The 17,055-nt window shown below is 43.9% G+C and overlaps 1 protein-coding gene across 20 annotated transcripts in view; it reads left to right on the top strand.

Moving 5' to 3' along the window:
• Window positions 1-17,055, top strand: part of MACF1 (microtubule actin crosslinking factor 1) — a 329,876-nt gene that overhangs the window by 140,136 nt on the left and 172,685 nt on the right. For 13 of the 20 annotated variants that reach the window (XM_087858403.1, XM_087858393.1, XM_087858402.1 and 10 more), the window contains exons 4-6: window positions 1,298-1,393; window positions 3,428-3,505; window positions 7,402-7,494. In XM_087858403.1, the coding sequence (XP_087714529.1) occupies window positions 1,298-1,393; window positions 3,428-3,505; window positions 7,402-7,494 (267 nt within the window). The remainder of the gene's footprint in view (window positions 1-1,297; window positions 1,394-3,427; window positions 3,506-7,401; window positions 7,495-17,055) is intronic. The other 7 variants (XM_087858408.1, XM_087858405.1, XM_087858407.1 and 4 more) reach the window with 1 other exon arrangement.

The following is a 17,055-nucleotide window of genomic DNA, read 5'->3' as shown; positions in this document are numbered from 1 at the left end:
CTCCTTAAGTAATGCTCAGTTTCTTCAAGGATTGGGACTTGGCTTCCTCTAGCCCCTTTGTTTTGGTTTCACATCTTTTTTGTCTTATGATAGAATTACTTTTATAATTTTTAATGGACTAAAATCAACAGACGCTTTTTATTAGCACAGCCACTGCTGGTGAATTCCACTTCTTATCTGGCCCTCATTTATAAATCTCATAAATAATAGAAATGCCACTTTCACATTGCTGGACTTCATTCTTCAACACACAGAGTTACATTTTGGGCATTTTGGCTGGGATATATGATGAACTCGTAATGATTTTTTTTTTTTTAAAGATTTTATTTATTTATCAGAGAGACAGAGAGAGAGAAAGAGCACAAGCAGGGGGAGCGCCAGGCAGAGGGAGAAGCAGGCTCCCTGCTGAGCAAAGAGCCCGATATGGGACCCTGAGGTCACGACCGGAGCCAAAGGCAGACGCTTAACTGACTGAGCCACTCAGATGACCCAAATTTGTAGTGATTTTTATATTAAAAGTCACTGGGTGTTATACGCAAGTAATGAATCATGGAACTTTACATCAAAAACTAGGGATGTACTGTATGGTGACTAACATAATATAGTAAAAAATTAAATAAATAAATAAAATTGTTCCATGAAAAAAAAAGTGATTCTTTTTGGTGACATTGCTTACAAAACAGGCTAAAAACACTCCAATCCAATTTCCTTGCCTGACCTTTGAGAATCTGCAGGTTGTTTATGCAGATATTCATAGGATATCATCTTTTCACTGAGAACCATCCAAATATCTCTCCCATGTTTATTCTCACATTCTCTTTCTCCTTTGGTTGATTCACAAAAAGAGAGGATGGGTGGCCATGGAGAATTGAAGATGTGTTTCTTTTCTTTCTTTTTTTTTTTTTTTAAGATTTTATTTTATTTATTTTAGGGGGGGTCGGGGGGTTGAGGGGGGAAGTGGGAGAGGGAGAGAGAGGGCAAGCAGACTCCCCGCTGAGTGCAGAGCCCAACACAGGGCTCAATCGCAGGACCCTGAGATCATGACCTGAGCCGAAATCAAGAGTCAGTTGCTTAACCGACTGTACCACCCAGGCGCCCTGGAGATGTGTTTCAACATAAGTGTTCAGTATAACCGTGTGATCTGGTCTTGATTTGGTTTTGCATGTTTTGGGAGGTGGGAAGGTATTTTCATATTTATTTTCACTTTTTTTTAAATATTGCATTCATTTCCTTTTCATTTTTGTGTTGTGAATTTCCTGTTGCTCTGTCCTGTCTTTGCCTTGGTTGGTGGCCAAAGGAGCCAGCAGGGCTGAAGACCCTCCGTCCCGTGAGCATGCCCTCCTGGCGCCGTACAAACAGCGAGGAGCAGGAGGAGGAAGATGATGATGATGTCGTAGGTCCTCCTGGGGATGCCAGGATCCCAGCTGGCACGGCAGGGCCATCAGAGAGCCTGAGGTTCTCAAGGTCTCCAAGTAGCTCAGTTATCAACGGCCTTCTTCCCTCTGCACCTGGGAATCTGGGTCCCAAAGAAAGTGGTTAAAACTAATTGTGCCTCTTGCCACTGTTAGATGATCCTGGAGTGGGGATTATTTTGCTTATCTGAGAGTGGTTGGCACAAAAAGAAGCATGGTGTTTGGAGGTGTCAAGTGCCTTTGTGACCTGGAGACCCATAGCCTTCTGGTGGCCTTGCTGTGTTGTCTGAGTCTGGATTGCAGAGCTGTGGAAAGTTCAGTTGAAGGCATGACAGTTAATTGTTCTTGGCTCCACACTTCAGACTAACTCTCACTCTCTCTCCACCTCTAGCCTCCGGGTTCTCACCACACACCACACACTGTGTCATTTGTTTTCAAAACAGCCTGTTGTTTGCAGACCACTCACTGCATGGAGGTTCTCTGCCTTGGTCAGTAATAGCAGTCGCTGTAGAGGACAGTGATTTTAACTCGCATGCTCTTAACGGTGTTTATTTTTGGTGGGGAGTACCGAGGAGTGAAGTAAGAGTGTGTAAGAAGGGCATTTCCTGCTTGCAGGCCCTAAATTACAACCCATAATCTTTCTCCAGAAACAGGGATTAGGCAATATCCCTATTTCTGGTCTTCTTAAAATGATTTTTCCACCACCTCGATCTCCCTACCCATTGCCTTAGACTCTTCGGTTTCACAGGCTCTGTCATCCTCAAAGCCATGTTCACAAGTAGTTTAGCTGAAATGACTGAAAAAGAGGTTCTTGCTAGAAGGATTTTTCCTAAACCTTTGACGGAAGAAGTTATCCTTTTGCCCAGGCAGGCCTCGACATTTCTGCAGTTTATCCTCCTGTGGGAGTATTGTTTAGACGTGTTGGGGGCCTCCAAAGAGATGCTTCTACCCTTATCTTTACATGTGTTGGGTTACTTTTTGTGTGGTTCAACCTGGGGGAATGTTTCCTCTGTGCGAGCACCTGCCACAGAGCTATCTTATTATTCGTCAGCCTTTAATCAGTACCACTTTGACATTTACAAATGAATTGGGTATATATGTATAATCTAATGAGAGTGTTGTCTCAGGCCCACTTTTAGTAAAATAAAAGCAACGTTGGAAAATGAGCAGGAGAAAAGGTGACAGAGGTAGATAGCCATCCTGCACGTTCTCACTGGGCAAACGGATTTCAAGCACTTTCGGATGGATAATAGCTGAACTGAGGACAGGGCACCAGAGGTACCAGAGGATGGAGATGCGCTTTCTCTCCTATGGCTCGTATGACATCCGGGCCTGAGCGACTAGCGGGAAATACCTTTCTTTGGAGTATCATGTTGAACAGCCCTACATCACCAAGGTTTTCGTTGCTCTTGGTATTTCATACTGAGGTAAAAGGTGGCCTTCCTAAACGGACACCTCTCTGCCTGGAAAGTAGGTTTCTTCCCGATTTTTGTCTCTCGTTTTTTATTTTTTCACTTGTTTATTGAGCATATGTAATTCTTCATTCCCTGGCTTAAAATTGGCTACCTCTAGCTTCTTTTGCCAGGTTTTTAATAAGGTTGGCTCTATTACTGTGCAGTATGCAATTAGGACTTCCCACCTTCCCTTAAAATAGCATTTGACTGTGATTTTAGGAGCCATAGAGGCAGGCTTTCTTCCCGTTACCTGCACACCCAGAATCAGGTTCTGCCACATTGCCACAGAAGGACCTGTAGAGAAGCCGCAGTGCTGGTTCAGCGTTAGTAAAGCACACTGCGTGTTCACAGGAGGCGCAGTGGTAAACAAGCGTTTGGGAGGCCTCGGAGAGCATGGCGAAACACACACGGGTTCTGCCATTAAGGGTTGCTTTGTGTGATGCTCCCATGGCTGGCTTCCACCATGAGGAATTCTTTTAGTCCCTTAAATGAAAAAGGACTGGGGTCCGCGTGGGTAAATTGGTGTAGCTACAATTAACATCACCTATTGTTTGTTTGCAGCCCCGGGAGAAGGGCAGGATGCGTTTTCACAGGCTGCAGAATGTGCAGATTGCCCTGGACTTCCTAAAGCAGCGACAGGTAAGACGATTCCATGCTTTCCCTATTCTGCCTGGGAATGCTGGCGTTGAGTCCCCACTTAGGAATGTTCTTAGCGCTCCTCGTGGGCCCTCGGTAATCACTGCACCTGACTGGCCCGGTCTGAGTCTTACCTGCTGGTGAGGAGTTGCGTTATGGTGGACAAATCATTTGGTCATCCTTGGATAGAGACAGTGTTAATAGAGAAGAGCAGGATGCCAGAGATTGGGGGCGCCTGGGTAGCGCATTCGTTAAAGCGCCTGCCTTCAGCTCAGGGCGTGATCCTGGCGTTCCAGGATTGAGTCCCACATCAGGCTCCTCCGCTGGGAGCCTGCTTCTTCCTCTCCCACTCCCCCTGCTGTGTTCCCTCTCTCGCTGGCTGTCTCTCTGTCACATAAATAAATAAAAAATCTTAAAAAAAAAAAAAAGATGCCAGAGATTGAACCTTAAGGTCAAAAGGAAGATGGAAAATTAAATCAGCAAAGAAGATAGAAAAAACGTACATCATCCAGAAAGAGGGAAAACCAGAAGGTTACACGATCCTGAAAAGTAGAGGAGGGGCTGGTCAGGATTGGCCGCTGTGTTGGTGCCATATCAGGTCTGAGGGAAAGGTCCGAGCCATCAAGCATTGGTGACTTAAGAGAACGGTCTGAATAGAGCAGAAAAGCACTTGGAGTTTAGTGGGCCTGGATATAGAAGGGGAAAAAAGAAGTTTTCAACATTTTTTTTTAAAGATTTTATTTATTTATTTGACAGAGAGAGAGGCAGCCAGCGAGAGAGGGAACACAAGCAGGGGGAGTGGGAGAGGAAGAAGCAGGCTCCCAGCAGAGGAGCCTGATGTGGGACTCGATCCCAGAACGCTGGGATCATGCCCTGAGCCGGAGGCAGACGCTTAATGACTGAGCCAGCCAGGCGCCCCCAGCATGTTTTTGGACATAGGAGGAGAAGCCAGTCAAGAGAGGCAGAGGGAAATGAGAGTGAGGAGGAGTACTGAGGGATAAAATGTTAGCCCTGGGAGATGCCATAGAGATGTACCAGCCCAGTTTCTTCATCTCCTAGATAAGGAAACTGAGATCTGGACAGGTGAAAAGACCTGCCCCAGAGCGCACAAGCTGGAGCAGAGCTGGGACTTTCATCCAGGTCTCCTGCCATTGGAGTTCAGTAATCCTGCCACCACCCATGCTGTTTCTCCCCTTCCTCCCCACTTCCTGGTGGATGGAACCAAGTCCGGGGACTGGGGGTGAGATCCTGAGCACAGCTAGTATGGTTGTCTTTGAAAAAGAAAAGGAAAATGCCCCTTTCTCTGAGATGCAGGGAGAAGGAAGGAGGGAGGGATGACGATGCAGGGGTGGTGTGTGGCAGAAAGGAAGATGGACGAGGGGGTCGGAGAGTTCATCTGCTTAGAGCCAGCCGTGTAGAAGAGCTGGGTCTAGCCGCCGGTGCTAGGCAGTAGCTCGGGTCAAGCTGATGTTGAATGGTATGCATATTTTAGAATTAGTTCATTTTTGTCACTTTTGTCAGTAGTTCTCATTAACTTGGGAAATTCTCCTTCTCTGTGCTCCCAGAGCAGTTCAGTCCCAATAGAACATCTACTGTATTATTTCTCTGTTTACCGTCATGTCATGTAGGCCCCGTGAGGACCAGGAACAGGATCTTCCTTAACATTTTTATCTTAATCGGCTGTCAGAGTGAATGGTCCATAATTGACACTTAATAAATATTTGTTGAAATAAATTGACAAACGAAAAGTGGTGGAAGAAGTAGAAGCAGTGTTTAGGGTAGTGGAGAAAGCAAGATTGGAAATGTCTGTGTGTAGAGCTAGAGGGAACCTGGGGGTTCTTAATAGCCAAGGTCGATTGAGAAGAATTGATTAGCTACACGTCTAAATAAGGACCAAGGGTAGATTTGGTTACTATGATCAAATGAAAATGTGTGCGGATAAGAACAGTGGCCTCAGAGAAGGGCAGGGTGAACTCTGGAACAGCTCTTGGTAATGGGAGATCCACGTCGTAGTTGTGTAGGTATCCAAAGTAGAGTAAAAGCAAAAGTTCTCAAAATGGAAAAGGCACACAAATTGTGCAGATAGGGTGACATTTGGGTCATTGTGATGAGTACTAAGACCGCCAGTTTTAGGAGTTAGGTGCTAAAGTCGTCAAGGGTTAGGAGAGATTGGGAGGTGGTTTGCCAAGATAGACTTCGGAATGGAGGAGGCCAGCTGACGGAAGTGGGACCGAGGAATACGGACTGGACTGATACTGCAGCCTACCAGCTGTGAGTCAGTGATGAGTGGTTAGAAAAGTTTCTTCTCAATCTAGAAGGGCAGCATCTCCTTCTGGAGATACAGGTGTCTTTGTTCAGGCTGCTATAACAAAAATACTGTCGACCAGCTGGCTTATAAGCAGCAGAAATGTATTTCTCACAGTTCCGGAGACTGAGAAGTCCAAGAGCAAGGCACTACTGGCAGATTCGGTGTCTGGCTAGGTCCTGTTTTCTGGTTCGTAGTCCGCAGTCTTCTGGCTGTGTCCCCGCCTGGTGGAAGAGCAAAGGAGTTCTCTGGGGTCTCTTCTACAAGGGCACCGTTCCCATTCATGAGGGCCTCCCCCTCATGATTTAATCACCTCCAAGGCCCCACCTCTAAATGCTGTCACACTGGGTGTTAGGAGGGACACAAGCATTTAGCCTGTAGTACCAGGTCCCTGTTAGTGTAGGGGAGAAGTGAAGCTTGTTTGAGGTCACTAGAGTTCTGCAGAGACACACAGATTTCAGTTCAATTGAAGAGATACAGGGAGGACAGCTCAAGGACAGTTTGTCACAATTGAACAGGAACTCGTGAGGGTGTGACAGACGAGGCTTGCTGAGCTGGTTTTCCTGGTGTCCTCGCAGTTTCACCACTGAAAGTACCACATCCCAGGAAATCTCTCGGTTTCTAGCACATGGGATGGTCAGCCACCCTAGTGGAGGATAGGGTCCGTGTGTCTGTGCACATTGTGTTGTTGGAGTGAGATTTTACAAGTGAAAGCAGATGCTAGTGGAGGCATGGGCAGGTGTGGATACCTTCAACAAGGAGGGAAAATGGAGGTGAGAGCAGGCCAAAGACTGGTAAGGCAAAAGAGCTTGCCACCCCCTCCACCAGGGAAAAAAGAAAAAAAAGTCAGGGCTGTGATGACTTAATAAAAAAGCAACTCGGGATACCACGTGCTTACAAAGTTACCTTGCTGATGGGAATGCAAATTGGCGTAGTCCTGCTGGAAAATAGTTTGGCAGTTTCTTATAAAGCCAAGCATATACCATATGACCCAGCAGTCCCACACCTGTAGATTTACCCAGTAGAAATGAAAGCGTATGCTCATGAATGGAGGAGCTTGATTCGTTATTGTCCCAAACTGAAAACAATCGGAATGTTCTTCAGCGGTTGAATGGGTAAACACAGCGTAGTCTGTTGATAACGATGGAATACCACTCAGCAATAAAAAGGAGCAAACTACTGATAGACGTTACAGCGAAGATGGAGGTCTCAAGGGTATTATGCTGAGTGGGGGAAAAAAAAGCCAGTATCAAAAACGTACGTATTGTGTGATTCTATTCCTACAACGTTCTAGAACAAGTAAAACTGGGATCAGATCAATGGTTGGCAGGAATTAGGGCTGGGGGCAGGGTGTGACTACAGAGGGGCAGCATGAACTCACCTTTCTGGGGGAATGGAACTGTTCGATTATCCTGATTACAGTGATAGTTACCCACATCTGTGCAGATGTTGAAACTCATAGAACTGTGTGTGTGTGCGCGCACACACACACACACACAATGAGTTTAATTGTATATAGTGATGAAAATCTATAAAGATGAAATCAAAACAAAAAGTCCCAGAGCTCTGAGAACAGCCTCTGTTTCTTTTCCAGGTGAAACTAGTGAATATTCGCAACGATGACATCACGGATGGCAACCCCAAGCTGACCCTGGGCCTGATCTGGACCATTATTTTGCACTTCCAGGTAGGGCCTGTGAAGTTTGGGGTCACTGTTGCTTGGCTTGGACATTGCCTAGAGAGAGCTGGAAGCTGTACGGCCTTCCATGGGCCGAGCAGCTAGCCTTCCTTCTCTGTGCGTGGCCGAGAACAAGGGTGAGAGTAGGAGTGGCCTGGGAACAGAGCTGTTGTAGCTTAAGCCCAGAACTTCCTGCTCATTTGCATGCTGAAATGGGATTTGTCACTTGTCTGCGTGTTGGCAGTCAGGTTGTTAGAAGTCTGCTCAGCTGAGTCAAAACTGGCTCTTTGGGGACTCAGAGTGTGGAGGGTTTGATGCTTTAGAAGGGTGGAGTGAAGGCTTATAATCCTACTTTGATGTAGACTTTTCCTCATCTCTAATTATCTTAAAACAAGCCCGGTTAATTATAGCACCGCCTTCGTCGGTTTGGGCTTCTGTAGTGAAATACAGGCGCACCTCAGAGACATTGCCTGTTTGCTTCCAGACCACCACAGCAAAGCAAGTCAGATGAATTTTCTGGTTTCTCAGTGCATATAAAAGTTATGTTTACACTACACTGTAGTCCATAAGTGTGCAGTAAATAGCATTAGATCTAAAAAAAAACAGTGTACAGACCTTAATTTAAAAAATACCTTATTGCTAAAAAATGCTGTCGTCTCAGTTTTCGGTGAGTCATAATCACTGATCATACATCATCATAAGAGATATAATGAAAGGTCTTGAACTATTGGGAGAGTTACCAAAATGGGACCCAGATACGAGGTGAGCAAATGCTATTGGAAAAACGGCACGGAGAGACTTGCTTGACGCACGGTGGCCACAGACTTTCAGTTTGTAAAAAATGCAGTATCTTCCGAGTGCAGTACAGTGAAGTGAGGTGTGTCTGTGCCATGGATTAGGTGGCTTAACCAACAAATGCTTTTTTCTCAGGGTTCTGGAAGCTGGCAGTCTGAGATCAGGGTGCAGCATGGGCAGGTTCTTGGTGGGGGCCTGTTCCTGGTTAGCTCCTCACATGACCTTCCCTTGGTGCACGCATGCAGAGAAAGAGATCTCATGTCCCCGCATCCTTTTATAAGGGCATTCATCCCATTATAGGGGCTCTGCTCTCATAACCTCATCTGAACCTAATCACTTCCCAAAGGCCTGTGCCTTCAAATCTATCACATTGTGGGGTGGGGCTTCAACACGAATTTTGAGGGGACACACACCTTCAGTCCATAGCAAGCACCTTAGGAGCTGGGTTTGTATATGTGCTTGTAAGCGCAAGTGTTGCTTCCATCATACTCAAGGGCGGTGGCATCTTGGTAGTGTTGACATGGTCACACCGCCTTCTTGTTGCTGCCCCCTTCCTAAGAGGGCAAATCCGTTTCAAGTCTGGATTGCTATTGGAAAAGAACAGCCTTATTTTTATAAAAAGACCGTTTTGAATCATTTTAGTCCAGCCAAACAAAGCTGTTTCTCAGACAGCTCTCCCACACACAATTGCTGTTTATGAGGCTGATAGATTCGAGGGAGCACTTCTTGAGCAGGTAAGAAAAGAAGGCTAATATAAATAACTCAAGGCTCTGACTCCAGGGGCTGAAGTGGCTGTGGTGTCCTAGTTGGGGCATTAGTGCCACCTGCTGGTTTTAAGGAGAACAGCAGGTGTCCCAGAATTCCGTTACCCAAGAAAATTCTGAGTTTGGGGCTTATTTCTTGGAGCTCTGGTTTGGAGGCAGTGCTGGCAATCTGGAAAATGTGGAAGTAACATGTGTTTTTGTGCAATCACAGGGTGTCTTCAGGCATGCTTTGGATATAGGGGTAACTAGGAACATGGACTTGGCAAGGGTGCATTAGCAGGGTGGGAACAAGCACTTTGCTGAGTTTTCGTGGAGGACTAGAGTTACCCCCGGAAACCATTATGAACACAGGAGTTTTTTGTTTTTGTTTTTGTTTTGGGGGTTTTTTTTTGGTTGTTTGTTTGGTTGGTTTTTTTGAAGAAACTGTTTTGGTCATTTGTATTTTTGCCACAAACCTGTCCTCACTGTGAGTGCTGAGTGTTAGTCTCATAGGTGTGAGGTGAGAGGATGCTATCCACAGTGTGTCTGTTTACCCTGACTGCAACTCAGTCTCTTTTTAAAAGGGAGACTCATGGACCAAGGAATAAAAACTGAATTGGTTCATCAACACTTTGCTGGGACAGAGGAGACAGGGGTAATGAAACTGTTCCTTTCCTGAACACCTCCATCAGGAAAATGCTTACTGTCTCTTTCTTTAAAAATTTCTTACATGGGGCGCCTGGGTAGTGCAGTCGTTAAGCAACTGCCTTCGGCTCAGGGCGTGATCCCGGGGTTATGGGATCGAGCCCCACATCAGGCTCCTCCTCTGGAAGCCTGCTTCTTCCTCTCTCACTCCCCCTGCTTGTGTTCCCTATCTGGCTGGCTGTCTCTCTGTCAAATAAATAAATAAAATCTTTTAAAAAAAATTTCTTACAAAAACTTTGAAACATTTAAAAGTAGAGAAAATAGTATGAAGAACTACCATGTACCTATCACCTAGCTCAACAGTTCTTTACTCATGGCCAGTATTATTTCATCTTTATCCTAATCTACTCCTCAAACCCCAGTAGGTTATCTTGAAAGAAGTCCCAAACTTCATGTAATTTCATCTGTACATATGTGTGTATCTCTGAAAGATAAAGATTCTTAATTTAAGCAAACTATTATAACACTGTAAAACTCAATAATTTCTTAAAATCATCAAATACCTGATTAGTGTTCATATTTTCTCAATTACCTCATTAAAAAAAAAAACAATTGGTTTCTTTGAATCAGAATCCCAACAAAGTCTACATATTGCATTAAATCGCTCCCCCCCCAACATTGCAGTTCATTGAGGAAATCAGGTCTTTTGTCCTTTAAGGTTTACAAAGATGCTGATAGCATCTCTGGGATATCCTCCATCCCTCTGTTGTATTGCTTATGAACTGGTGGTTTAGATCTGGACCTGAGGCTCAATCCCATTCAGGTTCCTTTTTGGGGGATGTGGAGGGCAAGGGTGGTGGTGTTGAGTTGTGTACATCAATTGCTGCGTATCAGGAGGCACATGTGGGTCCAGGTGTTACCAGCCTGATCCGCCCATTCCTTATTAGCTGTTCACTGAATGGTAGTTAGCTGTTCACCTAACTACTGATCATCATGCTAGTTCTACCGTTTCATTAGAAGTTACAGAACGGTGCTACTCAAGTTCTTTCATTCCGTCTTCGTTATTTAGCTGGTGTACTTCTGTAAAGAACTTCACCTCGTCAATTACCCTGAGAGGTATCTCCTATAGGAAAGGGGAGATCCAAAGAGCAATGCTCCCGTCTTTCCCTCTGTTTACCAGTTTTCAGCATAATTAATTGGGTCCCTAATATTCTCCAGAGATGACAATGAAAGTTTCTTTCCTCTTCTTTTTTTTTTTCCTTAGTATCACTTATGACTTACGGGTTTTTAGCAGATGTAAAGGTGTCGCAATAAAATACCACTATCATTCTTCCTACTACTCAAATAACTTCAGCTTTGACCAACGAGAGCTTCCTAAAGTTGACTCTGAGTCCTTTGGCATGACTCCCTTTGTCCTTTTTGATAATCCTTAATTTCTTGTGATGAGACATTCCAGACTCTTTTTATATATTTCCTGTCCAAGACTTGAAATTAGCAATTTCTCCAAGGAACTCTCATTCTGACCACAATCTGAACGCTGCTGGGTTGGTCGGTTTTTCTGTGGACAGAGCTAGGTAATGTGTGTATTTTTCTCTTTTAAAAAATCATGAATTTATATGGATAGATCTCATTCAAACTTAAATTACAGAGTTTTTTAAAGCTTATTTGTTTATTTTTTAGTAATCTTTACACCTCATGTGGGGCTCGAACTTAGGACCCCAAGATCGGTAGTCACATGCTCTTCCAACAGAGCCAGCCAGGCGCCCCAAAATTATAGAGTTTTATTTAACTCATTTGACTTTATATCTCTTTTCCTCATGCTGAAAATCTTGATTCTAACACTAACATACTACTTATTCCCTTTTCTGTACACACACATACATGTAGATGTCTGTGTAGTCACGTGTATATTACATGTAATGTATTTGAAATAAAACAACAATCTCAGTGTCATTATTCACAGTATGATTGCTGAGAAGTTTGGGATTTCTTTGCAGTTTTCTTTGTCCTTTGGTTATATCTCCTAAGGGTGTACAAATAATTATATTTTAAGGTCATTTGAAAAAAAATTTCTCTCTGTTTTGTGAAGCCATTAATTCAATACACAGTTAGGTTCATTTGTCTTTTTTTGCCTCCACAGTTTTAGGGATTGCTTTTTCCCCTTTCAGTTTTATTTCATGTTATATAGAACATCTGTGTTGTTCCAAAGGGACATTTTAAGAGTAAACATGAGGTATATTCAGAGAAGTCTGGCTTCCGTACCTGTCCTCTCTATCCTATATCTTTCCCTTCCATATTAGTTTCCTAACCGTTTTAAAACACCTTTTTGGTTGCCATTCTATTGTTTGTTTATTTTAGGAAAATGCATTCTTTTTTTTAAACGACTTTATTGAGGTATAATTTACATACCATAAAATCGACCCATATTCGTTATACAATTCAATGATTTTTACGAGTTAAACAGCCATCGCCATAATCCAATGTTAGAACATTTTCATCGTACCAGTAAGACCCTTCCTGCCCACTTACCATCATCCTTCATCCTCCTCCCCAGCCTCAGGCAACCACTCATTTATTTTCGGTCTCTATGGATTTGCCTGTTCTGGACTTTTCACATAAATGGGATCATGGAATATGTGCCCTTTTGTGTCTGGCCTCTTTCACTTCGCATTACAATTTTGAGGTTCATCTCTGTTGTAGATGTGTCAGTATTCTTTTCCTTTTTATTGCTGAGTACTCCTCTGTGCTATAGATACCCTATATATTTTGTTCATTCAGCCGTTGGACATTTGGGGTGTTTTCATTTTTTGGTTGTAATAAATAATGTTGATATGAATATGTGAGGACCAGTCTTTGTGTGGATGTATGGTTTTTTTCCCCTTGGATATATACCTTGGAAGGGAGTTGCTGGGTTGTATCGTAAGTTCATGTATAACTTTTTAAGACACTGCCGCGCTATCTTCCAGAGTGGTTATACCATTTTACGTTCCCGTCAGCAATCTGTGAGGGCTCTTACTTTTCCATATACTCGTCAAGATTTGTTACTGTCTGTCTTTTGATGACAGCCATCACAGTAGGTATGAAGTGGTGTCTTCTTGTGGTTTTAGTTTATAGGAAAATGTACTCTTTCCCTGAACTCCACAAACATATACTGAGAACCAGCTATGAGCAATATCCTAGGCAGAGTCTGCGGGAGATACAAAGTGAATCCGACACAGGCTGAGCCCAGGTTCAACTGAATAATTCATGGAAATGAGAAGAAATGCGCCATAGAATAACTTGATGGAGACTTAAAGAATCGGGGAGGTATGAGGCTGGGAGATGGAGCACAGTATGTACTCCGTAATTAGCAGCTATTGGGAGCAACTTGTTATAATTGTTAACGGACCTTAAAATTTCCATAGTTTCTGACTTAGCCTACTGTTCCCTGCCGTTCGTTACCAGTTTCACTAGGAGATAAAATACTTTTGGTTTCGTCTGCCTTCTGCACGCACATTGGCTACCTGCTTTTCTCTGTTCGCTGTTTCAGCCTAGCCGAACAACTGTTTTGTCTTCTTGCAGAGGGAAGCTCTGCTGCCAGAGGTCTTCTCAAATGCAACTGACTACAAATTCCTTTTCTTTGCTGTTCTTGCTGGCTTGGTGTTTGTCTGTATTAGCCAAGTGTTGGGGAGCATGGGGAGGGGTTCCCTGCCTGCAGAGGTTTTGGTTGGCTGATAAAGAGTTACATAGAGCCTCCACTATCCTTGTCTTGCTTAAGAGAGTTTGACGTGACTCTTGCTAGTTATGTATTATTGCGGTTTTCTAGGCTTTCATTACTGAGTATCTATTAGCTGTTCTCACCAAGGACACATGCTATATAAAGCCAAAGAGAAATGTAGAGTAGAGCTATCAAATGTTAGGGGATCAGTAAAATAGTCATTTTATTCTCTGTTATTGGTGCTAATGAAATATTTCTGATACAGCCAGCTTTCTTGCTCCCTCTGAACCCCCAAGTAAATACTGTCCCGAAGTTGATGCAGATCATTGCCATATATCATTCCCATACCACGAAGGTACAGACCTTTATGACAGATGAGGTAGTCATGAACAATATGTGCTGTTTTTATAGTTGACACAGATCCTATCTTCTATAGACCCTTTCTTTTTTATTTTTTTTAAAGATTTTATTTATTTATTAGAGAGAGAGAGTGAGCGAGAGAGAGAGAGAGAGCAATAGCCAGAGGGGAGAGGCAGAGGAAGCAGCAGACTCCCCGCTGAGCAGGGAGCCCGATGTGGGGCTCGATCCCAGCACCCCTGGGATCACGACCTGAGCCGAAGACAGGTGCTTAACAGACTGAGCCACCCAGGTGCCCCTAAACTAAACTTTGTTTTTGAGGTTTATTGTGTAGATAAAAGAGGACCTGATTTGTGCGTCTTAACTGTTGATGTGGACTAAAACATGAGTGGAGCCCCTGCAGCTGTGTGACACAGCTGTTATTTGCAGTCTGTTACTTACCAGTATGAAGAAGGCATTCATTGCCACAGTGAACATCTGCGTACATGTGTCCTTATGCAAATAGGAAAGTGGGGTTTTGTTGTTGTTGTTTGGTTTTTGTTTTTGGTGGGTTTGTTTGTTTGTTTTTGGAAGTGGGTTTTTGGATAGATACCTGGATTGGAATTGCTGGGTTATACCCTTTCCTTTATTTTGCCAAATTACTCTCAGAAGCAGCGTGTGACGCACAGTGTTGGATAACACCTACTACTGCTTGAACGCTTGTTTATGTGTTGTCTGGATCCCTGCAGTAGGATGCCAAAACAATGGGTTTTGTCTCTTTTATTCTCTTCTTCGCCTGGCTTAGAACAGGTACTTAATAAATATTTATTAAGGGTGAATGGATATTTTATGAATTTGATCTCCTCAAAACCGTGGGGTAGGTAAACCAGATGGACAGACTGTGATGGACATTTTCCAGTGCTGGGTGTTCAGATGAGCAACGGAAACACTCCAGCTGACATTTTTGGATTACATTTTCTGATCCTAATAATAGGATTTCTTGTCTCTTCATTTTGTCCAAGCCTGTTTTAATGCTAGGATTTACAGTTTTTCAAAAAGATAAGTTCTTCAAAGTCAGAATCTGACAAAATTAGCTTTCCAACTCTCAAGTGTTTATTAAATACTAGGGTATGTCTAGCACTCTGAAATTTAAAAAAAATTCAGGGAGTTAAGGTGAAAAGTGGTTTTTAGCTGGTAGACGCGAAGTTTCCATTTTTGTGCACCTTATGGCACTTGGTACTTGGCATATAGATGAGGCACCATTGATGTTTGTGGAATGAGTGAATGAGCTCATTCACTCCGGCTGTCTCCATGGGAGAGCTGTGAGCAGTAAACAGTTAACTAGAAAAAACCAAAGCAGAAGACCTGCAGAATGTCTGTGCCCTAGTCACCCCTAATCAGCTGCTTTCCCAGAAGGCAGCAGGCCGTGTGTTCAGAGCTCAGGCGAGATGAGAAAAAGGTCCAGGGGGAGGTCTTGGTGATCAGAGTTAACTTACTTAGTGAAATAGTGGAAGCAGAGCCCATGTGGAGTAAAACAAGCCCCCGGGGCACCTGGCTGGCTCAGTCTGTGGAGTATGTGACTCTTTGTCTTCGGGTTGTAAGTTCGGGCCCCACGTTACGTGTAGAGATTGCTTAAAAATAAAATCTTAAAAAAGAAGAAGAAGAAGAAGAAGAAGAAGAAGAGAGAAGGAAAAGAAAAACAAGCACCCAAACTTTGGACCTTAGAAGGTATCTACTTTCCTTAGAGCCTAGTCAAGAGAGTATATTAAGACCCTAGTGGTGGTAGTAGAGGGTCTCCCATCTTGTGGCTTAAGTAACAAATGGGAAGCAAAGGGATTTACTATATAGGGGTTGTCTCATCAGCCCTCGCTCACCCCCCTTACACAGGTGGTAGTATCCAGGTAAGGAAACGGAACCACCTAGCAAGTTAGTTACTTAGCTACGAAGTTCCTAGAGCTGGGAATTTGAACCTAGGCCTACTTTACTGAAAGCCCTGCTCCTTCCCGAGGCCAGTTTTCCTCTGGAGCATAAGGAAATGAAGGCTTGATTTGTCCAACATATGCAAGAAGTTTAAAAAAGAAAAGGCTCCTGGAAATAAATATGCTAGGTTCCGTCAGGCCTCTCTGTCAGCAGCGGTCAGACCCAGCAGCTGTCTTGCTTGCCCCGGAGTTGATCAGTTTCAGGAATTTGGTATGCTTGTATTTCATGAATTTTATTCAAGATCTGGAAAGCTCCATAGTTCCAGTTCTCTTTGTTGGAAGAACGAAGGCCTGGTGCCTGCCTAGAGAATTATATTGTAATGTCAGGTTTTTTTGCTGATCGAATGATTTCCTGAAGTCTGACTGAGTTTCTCTCCCGTGCTAGTCTCCTTGTCTGGTTTCTTGCTATGGTTTATGATCACCACCAGGTGGTGCTGCAGCTTCGCACTCCGCGTTAGGGAACGGCCTGGGAGAAACACCCACTGCGGTGGAGCCAGATGGGGGCAGGGTCTCAGGAGCAGTTGTGTAGGAGCTGTTGCCTTAGGGTCTCTTGTTGCTTTCCTTATGTGGAGGGCGTCCTTCAGGACTCCAGGAGAGGTTGAGCAGGGTTACGTAGAGCCAGGCCGGCTATGTCCCTCTGCTGTGTGTTCTGGATGCTCTTGGTATAGAATAAACAGTGGCAACAGGGAATAAACATGTACAACCTCTTTCCACTCCATCCAGAGCCCCCTGGGTTGCGGTGTTGTCTCATCTGTCAGACACTGCACTAAAAATTGGGGTGGGCGAATCCCGTTGACGTGACAGGGTGATTTTTGAATCCAACTTTGAAGACTTTAATTCAGACTCTAATTCAGACTTCCTGCCCTACTGCAACTTGAGTAAAAACCATCTGGGCCTCATTTTAGCAACTTCCTCTTTTACTCCCAGTAGCCAGCCCAGTGTTATCTGTTTGAGCCCTTGGCCCACGTGAGTCTAGTTGACAATTCAGAACAGTAGGTATATTCCTGTTTTACTTAATTGAGGACAGACTTATCCCTGCTGCAGTTGGAACGTAATATAACATGGGGTTGAAATGAAGTCTTTAAAAGGAGTTCACATACTGGCTTTGCCACTTACTTGCTGTGTGGCCCTGAGCAAATTATTCAGTTTTCTTAAATCTCTGTTTCTTTACCTGCAAAATAGTAATTTTGACCTCATATGGTTACCGAAGAATGAAATGAGGTAACGCATAGCTTAGCACGGTGCTTGGCACATAACGAATGCTGGAAAAAATGCTCGCCAGCGGCCTCAGTAATTACTGTTGAACGTTTGTGTCAACTGTTGTTCAGCAGAGGCGGAGCTTCTCTGTTTTATTTGGAAGCCGTATCCTTTTTTA

This window comes from Ursus americanus, chromosome 33 (genome assembly GCF_024610735.1).
Source record: "Ursus americanus isolate L20-20 chromosome 33, mUrsAme1.1.p, whole genome shotgun sequence".
Lineage (NCBI taxonomy): Eukaryota > Metazoa > Chordata > Mammalia > Carnivora > Ursidae > Ursus > Ursus americanus.
This window is presented reverse-complemented; position numbering and strand designations above follow the sequence as displayed.